This window comes from Bactrocera neohumeralis, chromosome 2 (genome assembly GCF_024586455.1).
Source record: "Bactrocera neohumeralis isolate Rockhampton chromosome 2, APGP_CSIRO_Bneo_wtdbg2-racon-allhic-juicebox.fasta_v2, whole genome shotgun sequence".
NCBI classification, from domain to species: domain Eukaryota; kingdom Metazoa; phylum Arthropoda; class Insecta; order Diptera; family Tephritidae; genus Bactrocera; species Bactrocera neohumeralis.
The window spans coordinates 47,017,559-47,038,214 of record NC_065919.1 but is presented as its reverse complement, the minus strand read 5'-3'; the positions used below and the strand labels follow the sequence as shown (position 1 = coordinate 47,038,214).

The window sequence follows — 20,656 nt, the reverse complement described above, 5'->3', positions numbered from 1 at the left end:
TCCACTGACTTTCGAGGGTTTTTTTTTTAAGTCAAATAAAAGCAGGTTTGAAGCGCTGATATATTTTGTGTGTTCGAAAAATGAAAATAACAAGAAAAAACACAAAAAATCATTTAATTCATCCTTATTTTTTTTTTTTAACCGGTATGTGTATATTTCTTTCATTGATTGTTAGTACACGGGCACAATATCTCTTCAGAAATAAAACCTAAATATTTACTCATACTTGTCGGAGTCCTCAGAAATTGTCTCTAAATCAATTGGCGTGCATATTTGAGTGATAAGTTGCTAAAATAATTTATTTATGTCATGTATTCCCTTTTGCAAAATTTTTATGCACGTTACTGTATATTTATTTTGTGTACAATACGGTCCAATGGCAAAAATATTCCAACCCTTGGCACACTCTGCGAATTATTGGTAACTTATGCGTCATTGATTTCCCACATTCAAGCAATAGGTTGGTGAAGTATACATACATATGTATATATATCTAAAGTCCCCTCACGTGCTTGTAAGTTTTTTCTTTTTATTTTAGCTCATTTCATTCATACGCTTATTTCATGTCGCTTTCTCAATATTCATACTAATCATAAGCATTTCGCACACATTGTCGCTTCGGCACTCAGTACAGTTATTTACTGAACCTTTTAGAATACTCATTTCATCAACATTTTCTTATACCCTCCCCTCACAGCATCACCGGGTGGCGAGCCGAACAACACCGTGAAGACATCCACCGCTACCATAACACTGAAATCAGCCACATTGCCGCGCCGTAAGCCGAGCGCCAAAACGGAAATCCAATTAGAAATAAAGCCACGTATTGTCGAACAACCGAATATGCGTTTCACAACGGAAATGCAGCATCCTGTCGCCGATTTGCGCAGCGCGCCGCCGCGTGAAGGTCCGGCGCCCTACAGTCCCATCAAGACGATGTTGAATGCGCGCGCCACAAGCCTCGAACCCAAGGAGCACATTATACCCATACAGCGACCACAAGCGCCCTATGCGCGCACAACATCTAATACAACAACAAGGTGAGTGCCAGATAATGTAATATTTACTTGTTGCCTGCTAAAACTGCGTTTTTGCTTTAAGGTCCGGTTCACTATCGCGACAATCGACCAATGATTCTGAATCTGATACAACAACAACGGCAAATATGTCACAATCCACAGTTACGGGCTCATCACAACCGATTAAGAAGAGTCCACGCGAATTCATTATACCAATTGCGATGGAGGGCGGTGGCTTCATAACACCGCGCGAGGGCAGCATTGAACCATCAGAGTCTAGTCATACCGCCTCGAGTCGTTCGACCTTTAATCGACTGCGGCCAACTCGTCGCATTGGGTATGTTTAGCAATAAGTTGTGGCTTAAATGTGTATACTAAGCGCTTTATTTGCAGCAGTTCACTGCTTAACGATTCTGGCATCGACGATAATTCGCCTTTCCAGAAGTTCCGCACCTCGTCCGGCACCAGGGAAGTCGATGAGGAGCCACGTTTCACGCTGCACAGGTTAAGGTAGGTGCACATGCACGTTTGAGACACTTAAATATGGCAAATAATTTAATTTTTCTTTTCTACATGACAATATGTAGAAGCTCTAGACCGGTGAAGAAACTTAGTCAGGAGAACGATTCACAAAGTTCCGGCGAAGAAGATGACGATGATGGCTTTGAAATACTCACCGCTGAAAATCTCTTCTCCACACTACTACAACGAGTATTTTGCTTTCACTTGCAACGTAAAGAATTGTCTACTAAATTTATTTTTTGTTTTTCGGTTTTGCCTCATCCTCGTTTAGGTGCACGCTTTGACACATCGCATGAATGTCGATAAAGATTTAACTGCAGGCTTTTCGAATTCAAGCCGCCTGCTGAGCAATATGCGGCATGGTCCCTTCTGGAATCAAGAACCTTTTGGCAGGTGAGTTCGCTGCGAGTTGTATTTTAAGGTTATGTTTATACATATATTTGTGACGATAACTAATTTCTCTTGCATAAATAAATCGAAAATTATATTAAACCTTTTCATACTTATTTCTGTTTTCATGCTGCGTGTGCTTTTGGCTAAAAAATAAACTGCAACAAAAACAAATGTTTTTTGCTCACATAACAATAATAATAATAACAATATTAAATTTCATCGAATCGAATAAAATAAAAATGAAATACATACATATATATTTGGTTAAAAATGTCGAACCAAACAAACGCTTTTGCAATTTTTGTTGAATTTCACAACAATAACAAAAAATCATTACCAAACACATTGTTCAATTTTATGTTAAGATCTCAAGTGAGTTATACATACAGTGAAACGGTCGAAAAGAAACAAGTGTAAGTATGCCACAAGCAGGAATATATTTTAGATTAGAATCAACATCTTTTCAACCTTTAGACTGCACTACTTCGTTAGTTCTTTGTCATTTTGTTCTCTCTTTCTATCTATCCTTAAAAGCTGATTTACTTTTTAGTAAATTTTGGTTCCGACTTATTTTTTATTTTTATACTCTTGCAACCAGTTGCTACATAGTATTAAGTTTTGTTTACCTAACGGTTGTACGTATCACCTAAAAGTAAGCGAGATAGATATAGGGTTATATATATGTATGTATATATAAATGATCAGGGTGACGAGAAAAGTTGAAATCCGTTTGACTGTCTGTCTGTCCGTCCGTCCGTGCAAGCTATAACTTGAATAAAAATTGAGATATCTCAATAGATGATCTCGGTTTCTTAGTACAACAAAAAGTTCGAGTTCGTAGATGGGCGTAATCGGACCACTGCCACGCCTACAAATCGCAAGAAGTCGAAAAAGTAAATTTTTTATTAGTTCATAAATCGTTCAGAGGTCTAGACACTTGACGGTTGTAACTCATGGAGAGTTTTCGGTATTGTAGAAAATAAAAATTTCAAAACAGAAAAAAATTTGAAAACCTTTAAAAGGTTCAAATCACGTCGTTCCGAAAAGAAAATGTCGAAATCATATTTTCCAAACTTATAGCTCAAAAAAGTTCGCATTTGAACCTTATTTCATACCGACAACTTCAAAACGCATTTCAATAATTAACTCTGTGATCTTGTAAAGCTAAATTTCTAATTCACGAATTGTCTATTGCGGAAGATCCACATTATTTCCATATTTTTTCGACATTTTAATTATCAAAAGCTTTTTTTCGGCATTTTATTCCTTAAAACCTTCTTTCTACTATTTTTGACCCTTTCTTTCTCACAACCTTTCTTTCTACCGTTTGGTTTTTTCGTTATTTTTAGACATGTTTCGACATCCGTTTCTGACTATTTTCTCAAAATATTTTTATCAAAAAGTTTCTTTAGAAAAATTTCCTACTATATTTTTAATACTTGCATTCTCAATTCTACCATTTTCCACTATCTTAATTAATTCTCAAGATTCGCATTAACCGTTTTTTTCTACTAGTTTTTCGACATATTATTTCACACAAACTTTCTTTCGACCGTTTTTGAACTATTTTCTCACAACTTTTTATTAGACCTTTTTTCTACCTCACTATATTTTCAATATTTTATTTCTCAAAACCTGTGTTTCAACTGTTTTTTACTATCCTTTTCTATATTTCATTTCTCAAAAACGTTATTTTGACCATTTTCGAACTATAATTTGACATTTTATTTCTCGAAACCTTTTTTTTCATCGTTTTCCTTAAAGTTTTTCGATATTTTGTTTTTCAAAACTTTTCTTTCTCAACACTGTTTTTTCAAAACTTTCCTTTAGTCCATTTTTCTACTATATTTTTAACATTTTAACCTCACTCTTACCTCCCAAAACCTTAAGTTCAACCATTTTTCTACTATTTTTTAACATCTTATTTCTCAAAACTTTTTTTCGAATGTTTTTTTCTCATAGCATTCCTTTTGTCATACTCGATCAAAGGAATAGTTTTCAAACAATTAAATAAAATTCAAAGCATAATTATTTTTTGCGAACTGATCGTCAAATCAATTCTTATCTACTCATTTTTCAACTATGTGACTTTCGTTTTTGTAATAGTTAGTATCTCGTTCATCGTTTCTACGCATGCCTTGTCTTCCACAGTATAAACTCACTCTTGTATTATGCTTCTATAACATTTATTTGAAGCTTATAATTTATGAAATATTTTTTTTTATATTATTTTCTCAATTGCTTTAGATCGATTTCGATTAGGCAACGAGTTAGAAGGGGTCTTGCCAGTTTTAAACGTTTAGTTAGATTTTTATGCAAGTTCAAATCACATTGCTGCTTGTAAGTTGAAAAAATATACATATGTATGTATGTATATGCCTGAAATGTGTTTGTTTTCATACAGTGATCTAAGTAAATGTTCAGTAAGCGCCGGTCATATACCCATCGAAAAGCTTGACCCACTCTACAAACTGACTGCAAAGTCAATACATTTTTTGGAGAATAGTAGCAATAGTGAAAATTCAATATTTATCACCCTTTAAATGCTAAAAGAGTATCTGTGAAATATATATCGAACTTATTAGTGGTAGGGACATACTTAAAATGACTTTTTCGTAAAAAACTAGTATCACTAGTTTAATTTTGGTCGAAATTATTGGTGAATATGTATCTTTAAACTTAAGTATACCTTTTAAGTTCTTCAAAGAAAACTAAAAAAATTTTGCTAATTCTATAATTCTAGGCGATTTCCAAGACATTAATCTAGATCTAAGAAATATCTGAACAAATGAACAGATCGAACATGAAAAGATAAAAAAATATGGGTATCAAACTTATTTACTTTGTAAAATAGTAATTCAGATATATGTATATACTACATACAAGTACATAGGGATGCCATCAAGGATACAAATTGCAAAATATTATAATTTGTGAGACAAAATAAGGCGCTTACAATAGAAAAAAGTAGGAAATATGTAGAGTTGCCGCCTTAAAAAAAGGGTAAAACTAAAATTTATTCAAAATTGTTCGGCTTGTGCCCGCAGTGCTTTAATCATCTTCTCTTACAAAAACATTCTAAGGCGCCTCAATATTGTTTAGAGCTTTCATACAAATTTTGGAGCTTTTTTATATACTGGATTAGGGTATGTTATATTTACCACTATTGCTTGTAACATCCTAAAGGAAACGTTGAAGACTCTATAGAATATAATAGTTAGCTATGACCGTCTGTCCGTTCATGTGTATATACGAGAACTAGTCCACTGTAGGATATCCATCTGAAATTTAGCAAACGTGCTTTGGGAAGACCCAAGAAGCTGCTAATTTTTTCGTAAGCGCCGATATCGGACGACGATGACATATATGTACATAGCTGACATACAAACTGAATGATCAATCGTGAAGCTTTTATATGGACAATTTTTTCATTTGACGAGATATATTTACCAAATCTGCCATGGATTATTATTATCCAAGACAACGGTACAATCTCTGAAGAAATTATTCTGATCGGACCACTATAGGATATAACAGGTCAAATATAATAGTAAAACACATTTTTAGTTTTTTTTTTTATTCAACATAGTATGTACCCTTCAAGGGTGATACACTGATTATAGCGACCCTCCGACTTTTCTATACCACTTTTGTAGTACGATTTGTCCTTTGCTTCAAAATAGGCAAACTTTTTTATTATTTTTTTTATATGTGAAGGGTATTATAGCTTCACTGCAACCATAGTTAACGTTTCGTAGAAATTTAAAATTTTCGATTTTTTTCTAAATTTTAAAATCTTGATTTTTTCGAAATTTTAAATTTTTCAATTTTTTGGAAATTTTAAATTTTCGATATTTTCGAAACTTTCAATTTTTTGGAAATTTTAAATTTTCGATATTTTCTAAATTTCAAATTTTTGATTTTTTGAAAAATTCTTTGTTTTCATTATCAAAAACACTCATCAGAATCGTTAAATTAAAACTACCAATTCTGACTAATTCTTCGTGTGAATTCAAATTTTATGTTGAATTGTTTTAACTTTTTTTCTCGTTTAGAGTTTTTATCAGTCTATGTTAGTGTATTACAATTATTACTTAAATTGGATTTTCTATTAATATAAATCTCAAATACCATTCAATCTACTCACAACAAATATTCGTAAACCTTCAATGAACTAACACAATTGCTTCGTCTAACCTGATATTAAACTTATTTCAAATTTTCGCGTTCTCAACTTTTCAGCACTTTTTGTATTTTCATCTGAAGAAAATTTAAAAGTAAACTTCTGCTAACTTTTTGCTTTGTTTATCTCTCTTTCGCCTTGCAGCCGCCTCAACAGCGCCTCCGGCAATAATGTGGGCGCACCATGGCGTCATAGCATGTCACGTGATTTGGGCAACGACATGGACTCCATATTTTCACGCACTGGCGCTACACTGCCAAGAGGTGAATATCACAGATTAAAGAGTAAATTTTTAGATCAATAAACAAAGAAAATAAATAATTTACAAAAGTTAAAACTCAGTAACGAAGTATAAACAAAAAAAAAAAAAAAACAAGTCAGGCCAAGTATACTATATAGTGTTGTTGAAAGCAAAAAACAAGAAAATATGATAACAACAAACACAGTAAAAAGCTAAGTGAGCAATTCTAAGCAATAAATAAAAAGTAACCTACTACTCTTACTATATTAGCGAATAGTGCACTGCAAAGCAGACGAAAATGCAAATGCAACAAACGTTAGTGAGCCAAGCAATAAAATGTATGTAGTTGTGTTGTTAGTTCGATGTTGATTAGCTATTTGCTATATTTTGCGCTAGTTTGCCAACACGGTAGTGAAAAGAATGCAAAACTAAAACAAATACACACACACGCGCATATTTTTTGTTGTAGTGTGCCAGAGTAAATAATGTTCTAGTTAAAAGTGTTTAGTAAACGGCAAATAAAATGAAGTAATTAGATTATAAAAATTGTCTAAACGTTGCTATGAAGCATTGCAAGTAGTCTAAAGTAAAAAAAGCACCGTTATAAATGAATGTAACTTGTGCAGTTATGTTTATTTGACACTTTGGCCAACAACAAAATCACATGACAGCCAACTTGCAATGCCTTCATTTATGAATTATTGTTTTTTTTTTTTGAATATAAATTAATTTTGTGACCTTAACATTGAATTTAAGCTATAGAAACGTATATTCGCTGAAGTGGAAAAACACTCCTAATTTTTTTAAAATTATTTTAATTTAATTTTTTATAGTTTTTTTTTTAATAAATTTCCTTTTATATATTTTATAAACAACGATTTTTTATATTTAATTTTTTAATATTTTTTTGTAACTTACATATACATACATATATACATATATATATTTTATAAATTTTATATTTTTTTTGTTAGTGTGTCGCTCACGCACAATATTTTTTTTTATCAAATTGTCGCCTAAATGAAAAGAATTGCCATTACAAAAACAAAAAAAAATAGTTTAGCGTTCTGAAACTACCAAAAGCCAACTTGTTGCATATTCAATTTTTTTTGAATAATCATAGAAAATATATATCTTTGTTTTAATAATATTTCTTCAATTAGCACAGCAGCTGTTACTTTTGTATGGTTTAGCTATAATTTGAACTACAGTTATCCAAGTAGTAATTGTAAATGTGTAACACGCCCACAAATGGTTATTAATTCAAATTTCTCTATAAAAATATGTTGATTTTTCTATTATAATTGAATTGAAGATTGTTTCTTATTTGCTTCTGACTTTTATGTTTTTTATTATTTGACATTTCTACATATAAAACAAAACACCGTTTTCGTTACTTTACTCTACTACTATTTTTACTATTTTTTCTTCTACCGCCTGTTTCTTAATACTGTTTAAACAATTTTGTAGTTAACTGTTAAGGAAGTAAAACCTCGTATTCAAAGTTTTGTACAGCAAGTGAGTGAACATTTTAGTGAGCGGAAATGTGGCCTTGAAAGTGCCACAGTGCGAGAGTTTGTGTATCGAAGGTTTGGTTGCTGAGGTGTGGTGTGTTAAGCGGAAATGTGGGGTTAGAGTGATTTTATTTTTTATTCATTAATTTGAATTTTTTCATGCTTGGAAAATTTGTGTGTCATTGAAACTACTTTTAGTTATAATATTTTGATATATTATTTCAAGACGATACCAAAGCTTTAAAACTCAAAAACCCTAACCTAAAATGTACAGAAATTTCTGGAAAACCAAATTTTTTCTTCTAATAACGTTGCCACTTACGTGTATGCTGACTAATTCAAATTTCATTTGAAATTGTTTTTGAAAATCTCGAAATTTTAAATTTTCGTATTTTTGAAATCTAAAATTTTCGAAATTGTACATTTTTCGAAATTGAAAGTTTCGTATTTTTGAAATTTAAAATTTTCGAAATTGTACATTTTTCGAAATTTAAAATTTTTGATTTCTTTGAAAATAATCTGTTTTTTATTATAAAAATCACTCATCTGAACCGTTAAATAAAAACTACTTGCTCAGACTAATTTTGGGAATGGGTCAATCATTTTGAAGACTTCCTTTTCGAAAATTTCAAAAGTTCAAATTTTCAATATAATTGAAATCTAAATTTTCAATTTTTCGAATTTGTAAATAAATTAAAAATTTAAAATTTTCCATTTTTTCAATTTTTTTTTGTTTTTTTTTGTTTTTTTTTTATTATAAATATCACTTATCAGAACCTTTAAATTAAAAATATTTGCTCCGACTAATTCTGTTTATGACGGTCATACATATACATATAAATTGTTTCAAGACATCTTTTTCGAAAAATTCAAAATTTCGATTATTTTCAAATTCAAAAATTAAATTTTTTCGAAATTCCAAGTTTTCGATTTTTTTCGAAAATACTCTGTAGATTATTATTAAATTCACTCATCAGAACCGTTAAAATAAAAGTACCTACTCTGGCAAATTCTGCGTGTGAATTCAGTTTTCATTTTAAATTGTTTTCAAGACATATTTTTCGGAAAATTCAAAATTTCGATTATTTTGAAATTTTAATTTTACATTTTTTCGAAATTTCGAAGTGTTAATTTTTTTCGAAATTGTTAATTTTTTCGAAATTTCAAATTATCGATTTTTTTGAATATAATATGTTTCTTATTTCAAAAATAACTCACCAAAACCATTAAATTAAAACTACGTACTCTGACTAATTGTGCGCGTGAGTTCAAATTTCATTTCAAACTGTTTTCAATCTAAAAATTTAATCTCGTAAAAATTTCAAATTCGAAAATGTCCACAAAATATACCAAGTTAGTATGACAAACATATTCCAAGTTATATTACACATATTCTAGTCACTCGAACACCATAGTTCTATGCAGCACCCACAATGCTCGAAAAATCAAGCCAAACCGGATCTACGATACCATTTACGATAATGTCTAATCTCACTTGCGTGAAATTCCTAAACCCACTTTAATAAAAAGGAAACACAAAGTGCTTACGGCACATGTCTAGGGTATCATAAAAACAACAACTAACTAACCTTAAATATATACAAAGCAAATGTATATTTGATACGATATTAAAAAAGCAAATATTTAAAAAAATAAAATAAAATATTTACAAATATTATAAACATATTAAAAATGCAGTTTAGTGAAAATTACCGAATACATTTGTAGAATATACATACTTAAATATATATGCATAATGCTGATGACAACCAAAAATGAGAACTTGATTGAAATAAACGATTTGATGCACAATATTACAAAAATAAAAAATGAAAAAAGCTGTTTTTTGTTATTATTTGGTATCACTGTTTCTTTAGATTTCAAGCAGTTAAACAACAAAAACAAAAACACACATTGTGCCAGTGCAACAGTGCGCCGCCGTTGAATGCGTGCAACCAAAAGAATTGTGTAAATAAATTAAAAAAAAAAAAACAACAACAAAAGCAATTGATTATACAAATATTATATATACATATATCTAAAAGTTTCTGCCTATTTATGGAACAACTTGTAAATTTGCAATGGCCCCGCTACCTTAAATTTGTTTTTTTTTCTTACTTTAATATTTTTAAGTATTAATTGCATTAACCAAAAAATTTACGTTTTACAAACACTAACGCTGCAGTTCGTTTATAATATCCCTAGTAAAAATTTATTTGTTTACCAATTTTAATCTATTAAATAGTTTTTTTTTTGTTACTGTTGTTTATACACCTGATTGCGCTTTGAAGTTGTTGTAGCAAGACAAAAAGTGCGCGGTTTGAAATTTAAAAATGTTGTCCTTCAGACATTACTTGAAAATGGAGTTACTAAAAAATCGTATTCAAAATAATATATAATCTATATAATTTAATATAAAGGAATTAAATAATTATTATCAATCTATGAATTTTAAATTAATTTTTGTTCAACATAATTAAATTTAAATTGAAGTTAAAATAATTTTTTTAAATTAAAAATCTTTTATATAAATAAGTTCAAAAAATGTATTCTTCAACAAAAAACAATATCTTTTAATCTTATATTCATATTTGGTTTACATAATTTAAAACAAATTAAAATCATTTTTTAATTAAAAAAAAGTCTGATAATGCAAAAACATATTTTTTATTGAAAAATATATGTAAAAAAAAATTTATTTTACCAAATTTAAAAAAAAACAAAATAAAAATATTCTGAATTTAAAAATTATTTTAAAAAACATATTCTTTATTTAAAATAAAATTTGATTAGTTTCCTTAATTTTTTTTTCGGAAAACAAACTACTTTCTTCTAATTAACGACACCACTTACGTGTGTTCTGAAATTTGTTATTTCAAAAATTATATTTCCGAATGATTTTTTATTCAAAATTTGAAATTTTTAAATTTTTTTTGCAAATAATGGCGAAAATTACTATTTCAAAGACTAATTTTTCGAAAGTTTTTTTTTAGTGAAAATTTTGAAATACTTTGTTTTGATTTTTTTTAAATAGTAGTAAATTTTCCTTTTTCAAAAATTTATTTTAAAAGTTTTTTTTTCGAAATTTCGAATTACTTCGTTTTGAAAATCATGCTGCCTTTTGTGATTTCAAAAACAATTTTTTCGAAAGATTTTTTATTCAAAATTAAATTTTTTTTATTTTTTTCAAAATAATGGTAAATTTTCCTTTTTCAAAAACTAATTTTAAAAGTTTTTTTTCGAAAATTCGAATTATTTCATTTTGAAAATTTTGCTGACATTTGTTAATTCAAAAATTGTTTTTTTGAAGACAACGTTTCCGGTAAAAAATTAGAATAAATAAATTATATTTTATTTAAATTTTAAAAATTCCACACCAAAATGTTTCAAAAGTTGGCTTAATTAAAGAAATATCAAAAAAAAAAATTATAATAATAATTATCAATTTAAAGTAATTTAGAATTAATATTGGGTCCAAATAATTTAAATAAAATTATACTATGTTACATAGTGAAAACCTAAAAAAAAATATGTTTTGATATCGCGAAAAAAATGTTTTTGAATTTTGATATATAGAAAAATAAAAAAATTATGTTACCAATTTAAAATTAATAGTAATTTTATATTAAATCATTAAAAAACACCTTTTATTAAAGAAAATTAAAATAAAGTATTTTTTGAGTTTAAAATTTCGTATTATGTTTTGGTCAAGTTTATATTGAATAAAAAATATTTTTATTAAAAAATTGTTATTTTCAATAAGAAAAAAGAAAAGAGTTGGTATTGAATGAAATATTTTATGGTACCAAATTAAAAAAAAAAAACAAAAATCCATATTTTCAATATAGATCTTCAAAAGAAAAATAATAAAAAAAAAAATAAAAATTAATAAAATTAATAAATTATAAAATATTAAAAACTTAAAATCAAAATATTTCAAAAGTAAGATTCACCCGTTAAGGGTCAGAGAAATTTTAAAATAAATTTAGACTCAGTTTTGAGTAATTTTTAATTAAATTATTTTAAAAATTTAATAACTTTTTTGCGTAATTGTTGTTTTAATTATTTGAATATTTATTCTAGTTACTTATTGTGTGTTGAAACTTAACTCAAAAGGTGTGGAATTTTTAAAATTTAAATAAAATATAATTTATTTATTCTAATTTTTTCCCGGAAATGTTGTCTTCAAAAAATAGTTTTTGAATTAACAAATGTTAGCATAATTCTCACAATGAAATATTTCGAATTTTCGAAAAAAAAACTTTTAAAATTAGTTTTTGAAACTGGAAAATTTACCATTATTAAAAAAAAATCAAAAAATTTTAAATTAAAAAAAAAATCTTTCGAAAAAAATGTTTTTGAAATTACAAAAAGCAGCATAATTTTCAAAACGAAGTATTTCAAAATTTTCAATAAAAAAAACTTTCGAAAAATTAGTCTTTGAAATAGTAATTTTCACCATTATTTGCAAAAGAAAATTTCGAAACCAAATTGCGACTTTTTAAGTAATACGATAAAAATATAATTAAAAATTTGAAAATGTTTAAAATTGGAAAAATTGCTGTTTTGTGTAACCTTATTCACACAAAAAATTTGTTTGTAAAATTTTTCAAAACAATATTTTTAAATTTCGAAATGCTTACCCAAAATACCGACTTAACCACTAAATATAAAAATATTTAGCTAACGTTCTGTAAAAACTTATAAACAAATTAAAAATTGTTTCTATAAATTTTATGTTTGTTCGAAAGTGCGCAATTTGCTAAAAATTATTTTTGAAATCTCAAAACGCAAAACTAATTTTTTATACTTTATATATTTATTGCTATAAATACTTATGCAATGTGCTGTAAAAAGATAGCCACCAAGAATTTATAATTGATACTAACAAAATTATTATTTTTTTTTAATTTTAACTTTTTATTGAAACATTTTTTGTAAACTTGCTGTTTTTAATACTAAATTACATGAAATTTATAGAAAAATTTATCATCTCATGCATTAAAAGCACAAACAACAACAACAACACAAGCTAATACATATTTTAAACGAAATAGACATATAACAAAACAAATTTCTGAGTTCTGGGCTTTTTTGAAAATTCAATTATATTTATATATATACATACATATGTATATGTATGTACCTCTATACATATTTTAATGCAGTTTGTTGCTACGCGTACATATACCAAAAACAATTTGCGAAGCATATACATAAATATTAATATTGTTTTTTTTTTGGAGGCAAATTATTTTGAACTCAAAATTTTTGAATAATCCGAAAACAGCATAAATCTTTTATCTTCAACTTGTTTCTGTGTCATTGCTTGCCGCATGAAAACTGTCAATGTGGCGTATTAAGTATTTTTGCATAATTTACGAATTGTTAAGCTGAAAATAAATGAGACGAATTGACAATTACAAATTGTATTTGAGCGTAATGAAGCTGGTATATAATGGTTTATATAAAATCAATATTTTAAAACTTAGAAAAAATGTCCAAAACTTTGAATACGACTATTTTGTATGATGTTATTATAATATTAATAATATTATTAATTATGTTCAATACTAATTGTTCAACTTTGTGCATACATAGCTCATACATTTGCTTGAAATTGTGCGTTTTTTTCAATTTCAATACATTTTACTAGTTTTTTAAGTTTTTTTTTGTACTAAGCGATTGTGTGACAAACGTATATTTTATTTTACCAAGCAAGCTAAATCAATTTATTGCTAATACTAATGCGTGCCATTTACCGTTAGTGAAGTTTTTTCCCCCAAAATAAAATTAAAATGCAAAACAACATAACTAATATAAAAGATACATGAGTTTTCAATAATTTCAATTTTTAATAATTTTAATTTTTCATTGTTACCAAATAAAAGTTTTTTTCTTTGCTAAATAATAATGATAAATAATTTTATTAACGCCCGCTTTTCCTTTTTCTACTAATTATTTGTTTTGTCATTCTCCTTTTGATTTTATATTTACATTTGTGTTTTTGTTTTTTATTATTGTTTGCAGTGGGTTTGCGTATACCTAAAGCGCATGCGCTACTTAATAGTAAACGCAGCTTTCCTAATACAACAACAACTACCACAACTACTACCATAATGCCAAAAACTAAAACCAATATCTGTACTACCACCACAATCAGTACTACCACAATACCACAAAAACCAAACAACCAACAAAAACAACAAACGAAAATTATAACGCAAACAAAAACCAGTAGCGATCCTGGCATTGGCATCGGCAATCTCAGCGGCATCAACAATATTCGTAACATTAAACCATTAATTGAAAAGACGCAATCAGCCACCACCGCCACCATAACGGCATCGGCGTCCAAGCCATCCAACACGAAAGTGTAGCCAACAACATTAACATGCAATAATGAAAACAGAAAAGACAGCAACTACCTAAATTAAACAACACAACAACACTAACAGCATAGCATTAAACAATTTGGCTTTAAATAATTTTAATAAACTTTTTTTTTTATAATTATTACCTTTAATATAATATAAATACATCATATACTCATACATTTTGTAGTATTGAGTGTGTAGAGTGAATTAAAATTTTTGGTTTTAACATTAATTTTTCTTTTTAATAAACAACCTTTTGATAAATGTGGCGGTTTTAACTTGTAAGCTTAACAATTACTTAGATTTCATGAAACATACATACATACGTACATACATACTTACTTACATACAACCAAAAGTTTCCATATATAACTGTAATACTCGCAAAAAGGTTTAAGTGCCCAATTTTGAAAATTGTTTGATATAAAATTTTTTAAATTTCTGTTTATGTTTCATTTTTTCAATAAATAATATTCCGGCAAGCTCAAAAAGTCACTTAAACCTTTTATTTTTAATCCTCTGCCACCTAATATTTCCAATAAAATATTTTAGTTTTTTTTTGTCCACACACATATGTATATAGGTATTAAGCAATAACAGCGCCATTCATTAACATCGACAAGTGGTTAAGTAATTATTATAATTCTTCGATTCATCATAGATAGTGACAAAAAAGTACCCAGAAATTGTAAACGCAAATATTTAATTATTCATCAATACTTACTTTGTCGCCTTCAAAATAATCCCCACCAAATGTAATACACTTTTCATAAGCACTTTTTTGAATGGCTTTCAGATCCTTCAGCGAATTTTGTTTTATATCTTCCGTCGACTGAAACCGAGTTCCACGGAGCGGCAATTTCAGTTCGGGAAACAAGAAAAAATCACACTGAGCCGCATCTGGTGAATACGGTTGTTGATCGATGGTATTCACTGTGTTTTTGGCTTTAAATTCGATCACAAACGGGGTTCGCTGCCATGGTGCATTATAATCGTGTAAAATACATTAATTGTTCTTCCACAATTCCGGCCGTATTCGATGAATGTTCTCACGCAAAAGCCTCAATACGGCCAAACACAACTCCTTATTGACCGTCTGTCCCTACGGAACAAACTCCTGTTGCACCAAACCACGAATATCGAAAAAAGCAATGAGCAACACCCTGATTTTTGGCGAGATTTTTTGGTTTCAGCTCTTTTTTTCCTTCCATTACGATGATTGTTGACCTGTTTGCATGTCAAACTCATGAACCAAGCATGTCCAAAGAGACCTGTTCAAGGTACACTTTTTGGAAAAAATTCGGCTTTATCGAGACGAGTTGAACGAGAACGTGTTTCATACCAAAAATATTCACCAGAATCATTCAAACGGACTCTAGGGAGATCTTTTAAATATCTGCATCAGATGAAGAGGCCGAAGGTCAGCCAGAACGAGACATGTCTTCAACGATCTCTCGACCATCTCTGAAGGCGTTGTACCTCTCGTAGGCTTGTTTTTTTGATAAATGCATTTTGAATCACCGTAAGCCTTTTGCAACATTCGTAATGAATTCGTACACGAAATTTGGTTAAAAACACAAAATGTGAGAGAAATTCTTTGTTTGATTGTAAAAATCACAACGCACTACTGAAGGTTACCAAATCGCACTCATATTTGCTGTAGTAATTAAAACAGTCCAACTTAGCAAAATACATTGTTTGAAATATCATTTATGCTGGGAATTAAATTACAATTTCTAGTTGCTTTTTCGTCACAATGTACATAGATTGTCTTTTATATTTCGGGATTCGAGAACAAAAACAAATTTTAATCATCGAAAATCGCTTTATTGTTTTTCAAAATATTTGCAATTAAAATCGATACACTTTCGCATTCGTTTGAACTAAAGTTCGAAGAACTTTTGCCAATATGAGAGATATGTCTCCAAAACAAGCGTTCTAAACGTAGCAACCGCCTCTTTAGGTAATGAAAAACGTTGACCTCTTAGTTTATATTTTACTAACTAGAATAAAAATAAGTCACTCGTTGCCCAGTCACGGTGGATATGACGGTTGGAATGCTCAAAAATGAAATTGTTTCAAACGATGTTTGAGAACTCGGCTCGTCTTGAAATATCCATACATTCAACCTTAAAACCATGTTTCATCATCTGTCACGTTTTCATGGAAATGTTTCGAAGCACCGCTATAGTATTTTTTAACACTTCTCTCGACCCATCCACACAAACCTTTTTTGAGTGATAAACAAATTGTGTAGGATCCCACGTGAAAAAAAGTTTTTTATAGTCAAATATTCAAGCAACATTGAATATACATACATACATATGCTAGTCCCACTATTGCTCATAGCTGTCTCGATATCACGATAGATCACATGACGATCTTGCAATATCAGTTTATGCACAGCAACAATGGTTTCCGGAACAATAACTGATTTTGAAAGACCTTTGAACAAAGACGAAATCCGTCTTGTAGTGATCTACAACTTCGATTTAATTCATCGATAAACCCTGGTTCTTGATGGAGCTTCATCACCAATAATTGAATTAAGTTCTTCGATGATCTGTTACTGAGTTAATCCATGTTAAAAGTTGTAAAAAATAAAATCTCAGAGATTTAATTTAATTTTTTGATTTTTGGTTTCTAAGTATGTATAACATCAAAAATGTTCAAATTTACGACAAAATTGTTTGTTTCCAGATTGCAATACTAGTGTTGCCAAATCCCGAAATAAAAAGGGCAACCTAGGTAATAACTTGGATAGTGACGAATCGAACTAATAGCTAGCTTAGTCAAATTCGTTTTGCACTCTGAAAAATAGGTTTTTAGACATCGCTAAGAAAATCTCTGCAATATGAGCTCTCAATTGTTACGCGAAGGCGTATAATTTTCTAATTATAAGATAAAACAAATCAAATCTCACTTTCGATTGTTTCAAAAATATATCGTTTCATAGATTTTGTAGGAAATTAAAAGTTCTACAAAAGGCCACTTACGAGTTTTTCGTAAACCTTACCTTGTAAAAGATATTAATGACTAATTTGATGGTTTACTATTTTAAGGCAAGTTCTTTCTCCTAATGAATTATGTAGCAGATTGGAGAAAAAATAGTTTTGAATTGCAAAACTCATAGTATGGTAAGGAATTCAATGGTCTCATACATTTTTTGATTTGATTTTCGTTTTCATCGAAGAAATTCATCGCCAAATATAAATAGCTATCATAATAAAAAAAAAGAAAAATAAAAGAAACAATCCAGTGGATTCAATTCAATACTTCCAGAGGCCAATCATTGGCCACTATGAAACCAAGAATATTGCTTTTAAGTCGCTTTCAGTCTTGTCTGCTGGGGCAGAGTCTTGCTGAAAGGTCCCATGTCATGCATTGTAGAGACCCAATGGCCTCCGTCGAAAGGAGTATTGCTTTACTGCTTTACCACGCCTTCTGAATCATTCAGTTGGTACAGTTTTGTCCCACCTTTAACCCCTTTCTCACAGCAGTAAAGAGGTGTAACCTTTCTAAGTTTATAGCTACACAACACACACTTATTTCCTGATATTTGTTATAAAATAAATGTAGTAGTACCATTTCTATAAATTAAGCAAAAGTTTTATAATTTTATACAAATGATTTTATGATTTATATATATAAATTTACTTATTATTTTCGTCATTTATTTTACCTTCAACTAACCGTATGACTGTGGCTACAAGGAAAACAAGGAAACTGATTTTTTATTAATTAAAAAAACAAAAAAAAAATGTAAATAAAATGTTTTACAATTTAAATTTTAAGTTGTGGGCTATATAATGATCTAAGATAGTTGAAAAACAAAACGACTGACTTTGAAAGGAACGTTTCAATTTTTCTTAAAGATAGTTGATGTTTGGCCCGCCTAATTGCAGTTTTCATACAATCGAAATGGTGGTAGGTGGTTATTGACAGAAACAGATAGCAGGTATTTTTGCCTTAAGACGTGTGGTTTTCAATGAGACATTATCTTTTTCGAAGTTTGGTCTTTTTGACAGCTGTTAAGGCAGAACCGAGCAACATTGGATCGGTTTCGCACCAGACTTACTAGTGGCTAGTGTGCAAATGCAGAGCTGCCGAAGACACTATTTCTGGAGCATAGTGTCAAAGAAGACCCGAATGTGATCATTCGCCATCGCTCACTTCAATTGGAGCTGCGTCCACTCACTTTATGAAAGATTTTGTGGCAAGGACTTGGTTTGCAGGTTCATAACATCTAAATTGTGCAAGAATTGAAGCCGAACGAACGTCAAACACATCGCGTGTTCGGTAATGCGTTTAAAACGATATGGCCACCGATCGCTATTTCTACAAGAAAATTTCGTTCGGCGATAAAGTTAACTTTTCACATTTCTGTTTCCTGCTTCAATTTAAAAAAGCAACTTTGAAATATTTACATATATGTATTTGTTTTTTCTTGTGGCCTCAGTTAAATCAGTGAGCGTTTTTTCCCTTATTTTACTTTAATTAATTTATTATTTTCTACCTTTTTTGCAGTGAATATTTGAACTAAAATCTTAAAAACCGCAAAGCGTTAATAATTTACCAATCAATACTATGCAGTTAAAAATAACCTAAAAAATACTTGCAAAAAAAAAATTGTTTTTGCGGTTCTTCCACAACACAAACACATTTGCGATATATGCATATATTTTCTATTGTTTGTATGTATGTATGTAATTGATTTAGTATTGTTACAAAATTGTAAACCCGAGAAAAAGACGCAGGCGCTCATTAATCAGCATGTTTTAAAGCAAATGACAGCACAATCAAGCATACATTTATATTACATGCATCAAGCAATAAATTCGAAATAAATCAAGAATGCCTTAAAATGCTTACACCTACACATAGACGCTTGTAATTCCACACAAGCAACGATGAAGCAGCTACCAGTGAGTTATTGAAGAGGCGATGCTCTTACACATATTTCCTCCATTCTTTTGCTAATATTATATAATTATGCCTTAAACAATCTAATTGAGTATAAAAAAAATAAATAACTGTAATTGTATATTAAACAAAAAAAAAAAATAACAGAAACAATCAAACAAAAGACATAACAAACACAATAATAACATAATACATTATATACCATATTCCTAATATGCTTTATTTTTATATATATTTTTTATATTATCTAGTATGTGTGTTTTAAACAAGCAAAAAACAATAAAATTGTAAAACTAATATTAAAAAAAAAAAAAAAACAATTTGTTAATTATAAATATTCAACTTTTTGTTTTATTTTAATTTTATTTAAACATTTCATTGCAATGAATTTTTTTTTAATTTCAATATTATTATTTTATTTATTTAAAATTTTTTTTTTGAACTTTTTTTTAAATTTTTTTTTAAATTTTTTTAATTTGAATTATTATAATTATTTTTAAATCTTATTATTCCTTTTTAATTAAATTTTTTTTTTAATTAGTTTTTTTTTTATATATTTTTATTATAATTTTTTTTAATTGTTTTAATTTTATTTTCATTTATTTTAATTAAATTTTTATTTTTTAATTTCAATATTGTTTTATATTATTTTAAAAAATTTCATATCGTTTAAAATTATTATTATTTTTTTTAATTTTATTATTCATTTCTAAGCAATATTAAAAAAAAAACAATTTGCTAATTATAAATTTTTTTTATTGAAACATTATTTAAATTTTAAATTTCGTTTTATTAAATTTCTTTTCTCGCTTTAATTTTTAATTTGTTTTTTTAATTATTAAAACAAAAAAAAAATTAATTTATTAATTATTAATATTTTTCTTTTAGTTTTATTATTATTTTTTTTAATTATTCATTTAATTAAAGTTTAATTTTTTAATTTTGTTTCCCATATTTTTATTGAATTTAAAATTTTTTTAATTATTTTTTTTATATTTTTTCATTTTAATTTTATTACGCATTTTAAAGTAATATTAATGAAAAAAATATACATAATTAAATATTTATCTTTTCGTTTTATTTTAATTGATTTTTTCGTGTATTTTTATTGTTATTTTTAAGGTTTTTTCAATTCGATTCTTTTATTATTTTTAATTAATTTTTTTTTGTATATGATTTTTTTTTGTAATTTTTATTATTTATTTTTATTTGTTTTTATTAATTCTTATCTTTTTTACATTTTTTTTCTAATTTTTTTTTTTATTTTATATTCGTTATGAGGCTATGCTCATGCCTTTATTTGTACTTTTTACCTTTATTAACCTTTAACACTTGTTGGCCCAAGCATGTGTTTGAAGCCCCAAACCCAATTCCTGCACTCGCTTCCCGTTCCTGCAATTTGTGTTTTGCAACTGAATATGTATGTAGCTGTTAACAGTGTGAGTTTTTGTTGTTCCGTTGTTGCTATGTGACCTTGAAGTGTT

The 20,656-nt window shown here is 28.3% G+C and overlaps 1 protein-coding gene across 15 annotated transcripts in view; it reads left to right on the top strand.

Annotated features, from left to right (window-relative positions):
* Positions 1 to 20,656, top strand: part of LOC126751314 (serine-rich adhesin for platelets) — a 140,858-nt gene that overhangs the window by 108,307 nt on the left and 11,895 nt on the right. For 12 of the 15 annotated variants that reach the window (XM_050461480.1, XM_050461479.1, XM_050461478.1 and 9 more), the window contains 7 exons: positions 698 to 1,040; positions 1,102 to 1,356; positions 1,413 to 1,529; positions 1,607 to 1,730; positions 1,813 to 1,934; positions 2,300 to 2,347; positions 6,262 to 6,380. In XM_050461480.1, the coding sequence (XP_050317437.1) occupies positions 698 to 1,040; positions 1,102 to 1,356; positions 1,413 to 1,529; positions 1,607 to 1,730; positions 1,813 to 1,934; positions 2,300 to 2,347; positions 6,262 to 6,380 (1,128 nt within the window). The remainder of the gene's footprint in view (positions 1 to 697; positions 1,041 to 1,101; positions 1,357 to 1,412; positions 1,530 to 1,606; positions 1,731 to 1,812; positions 1,935 to 2,299; positions 2,348 to 6,261; positions 6,381 to 20,656) is intronic. The other 3 variants (XM_050461485.1, XM_050461487.1, XM_050461486.1) reach the window with 3 other exon arrangements.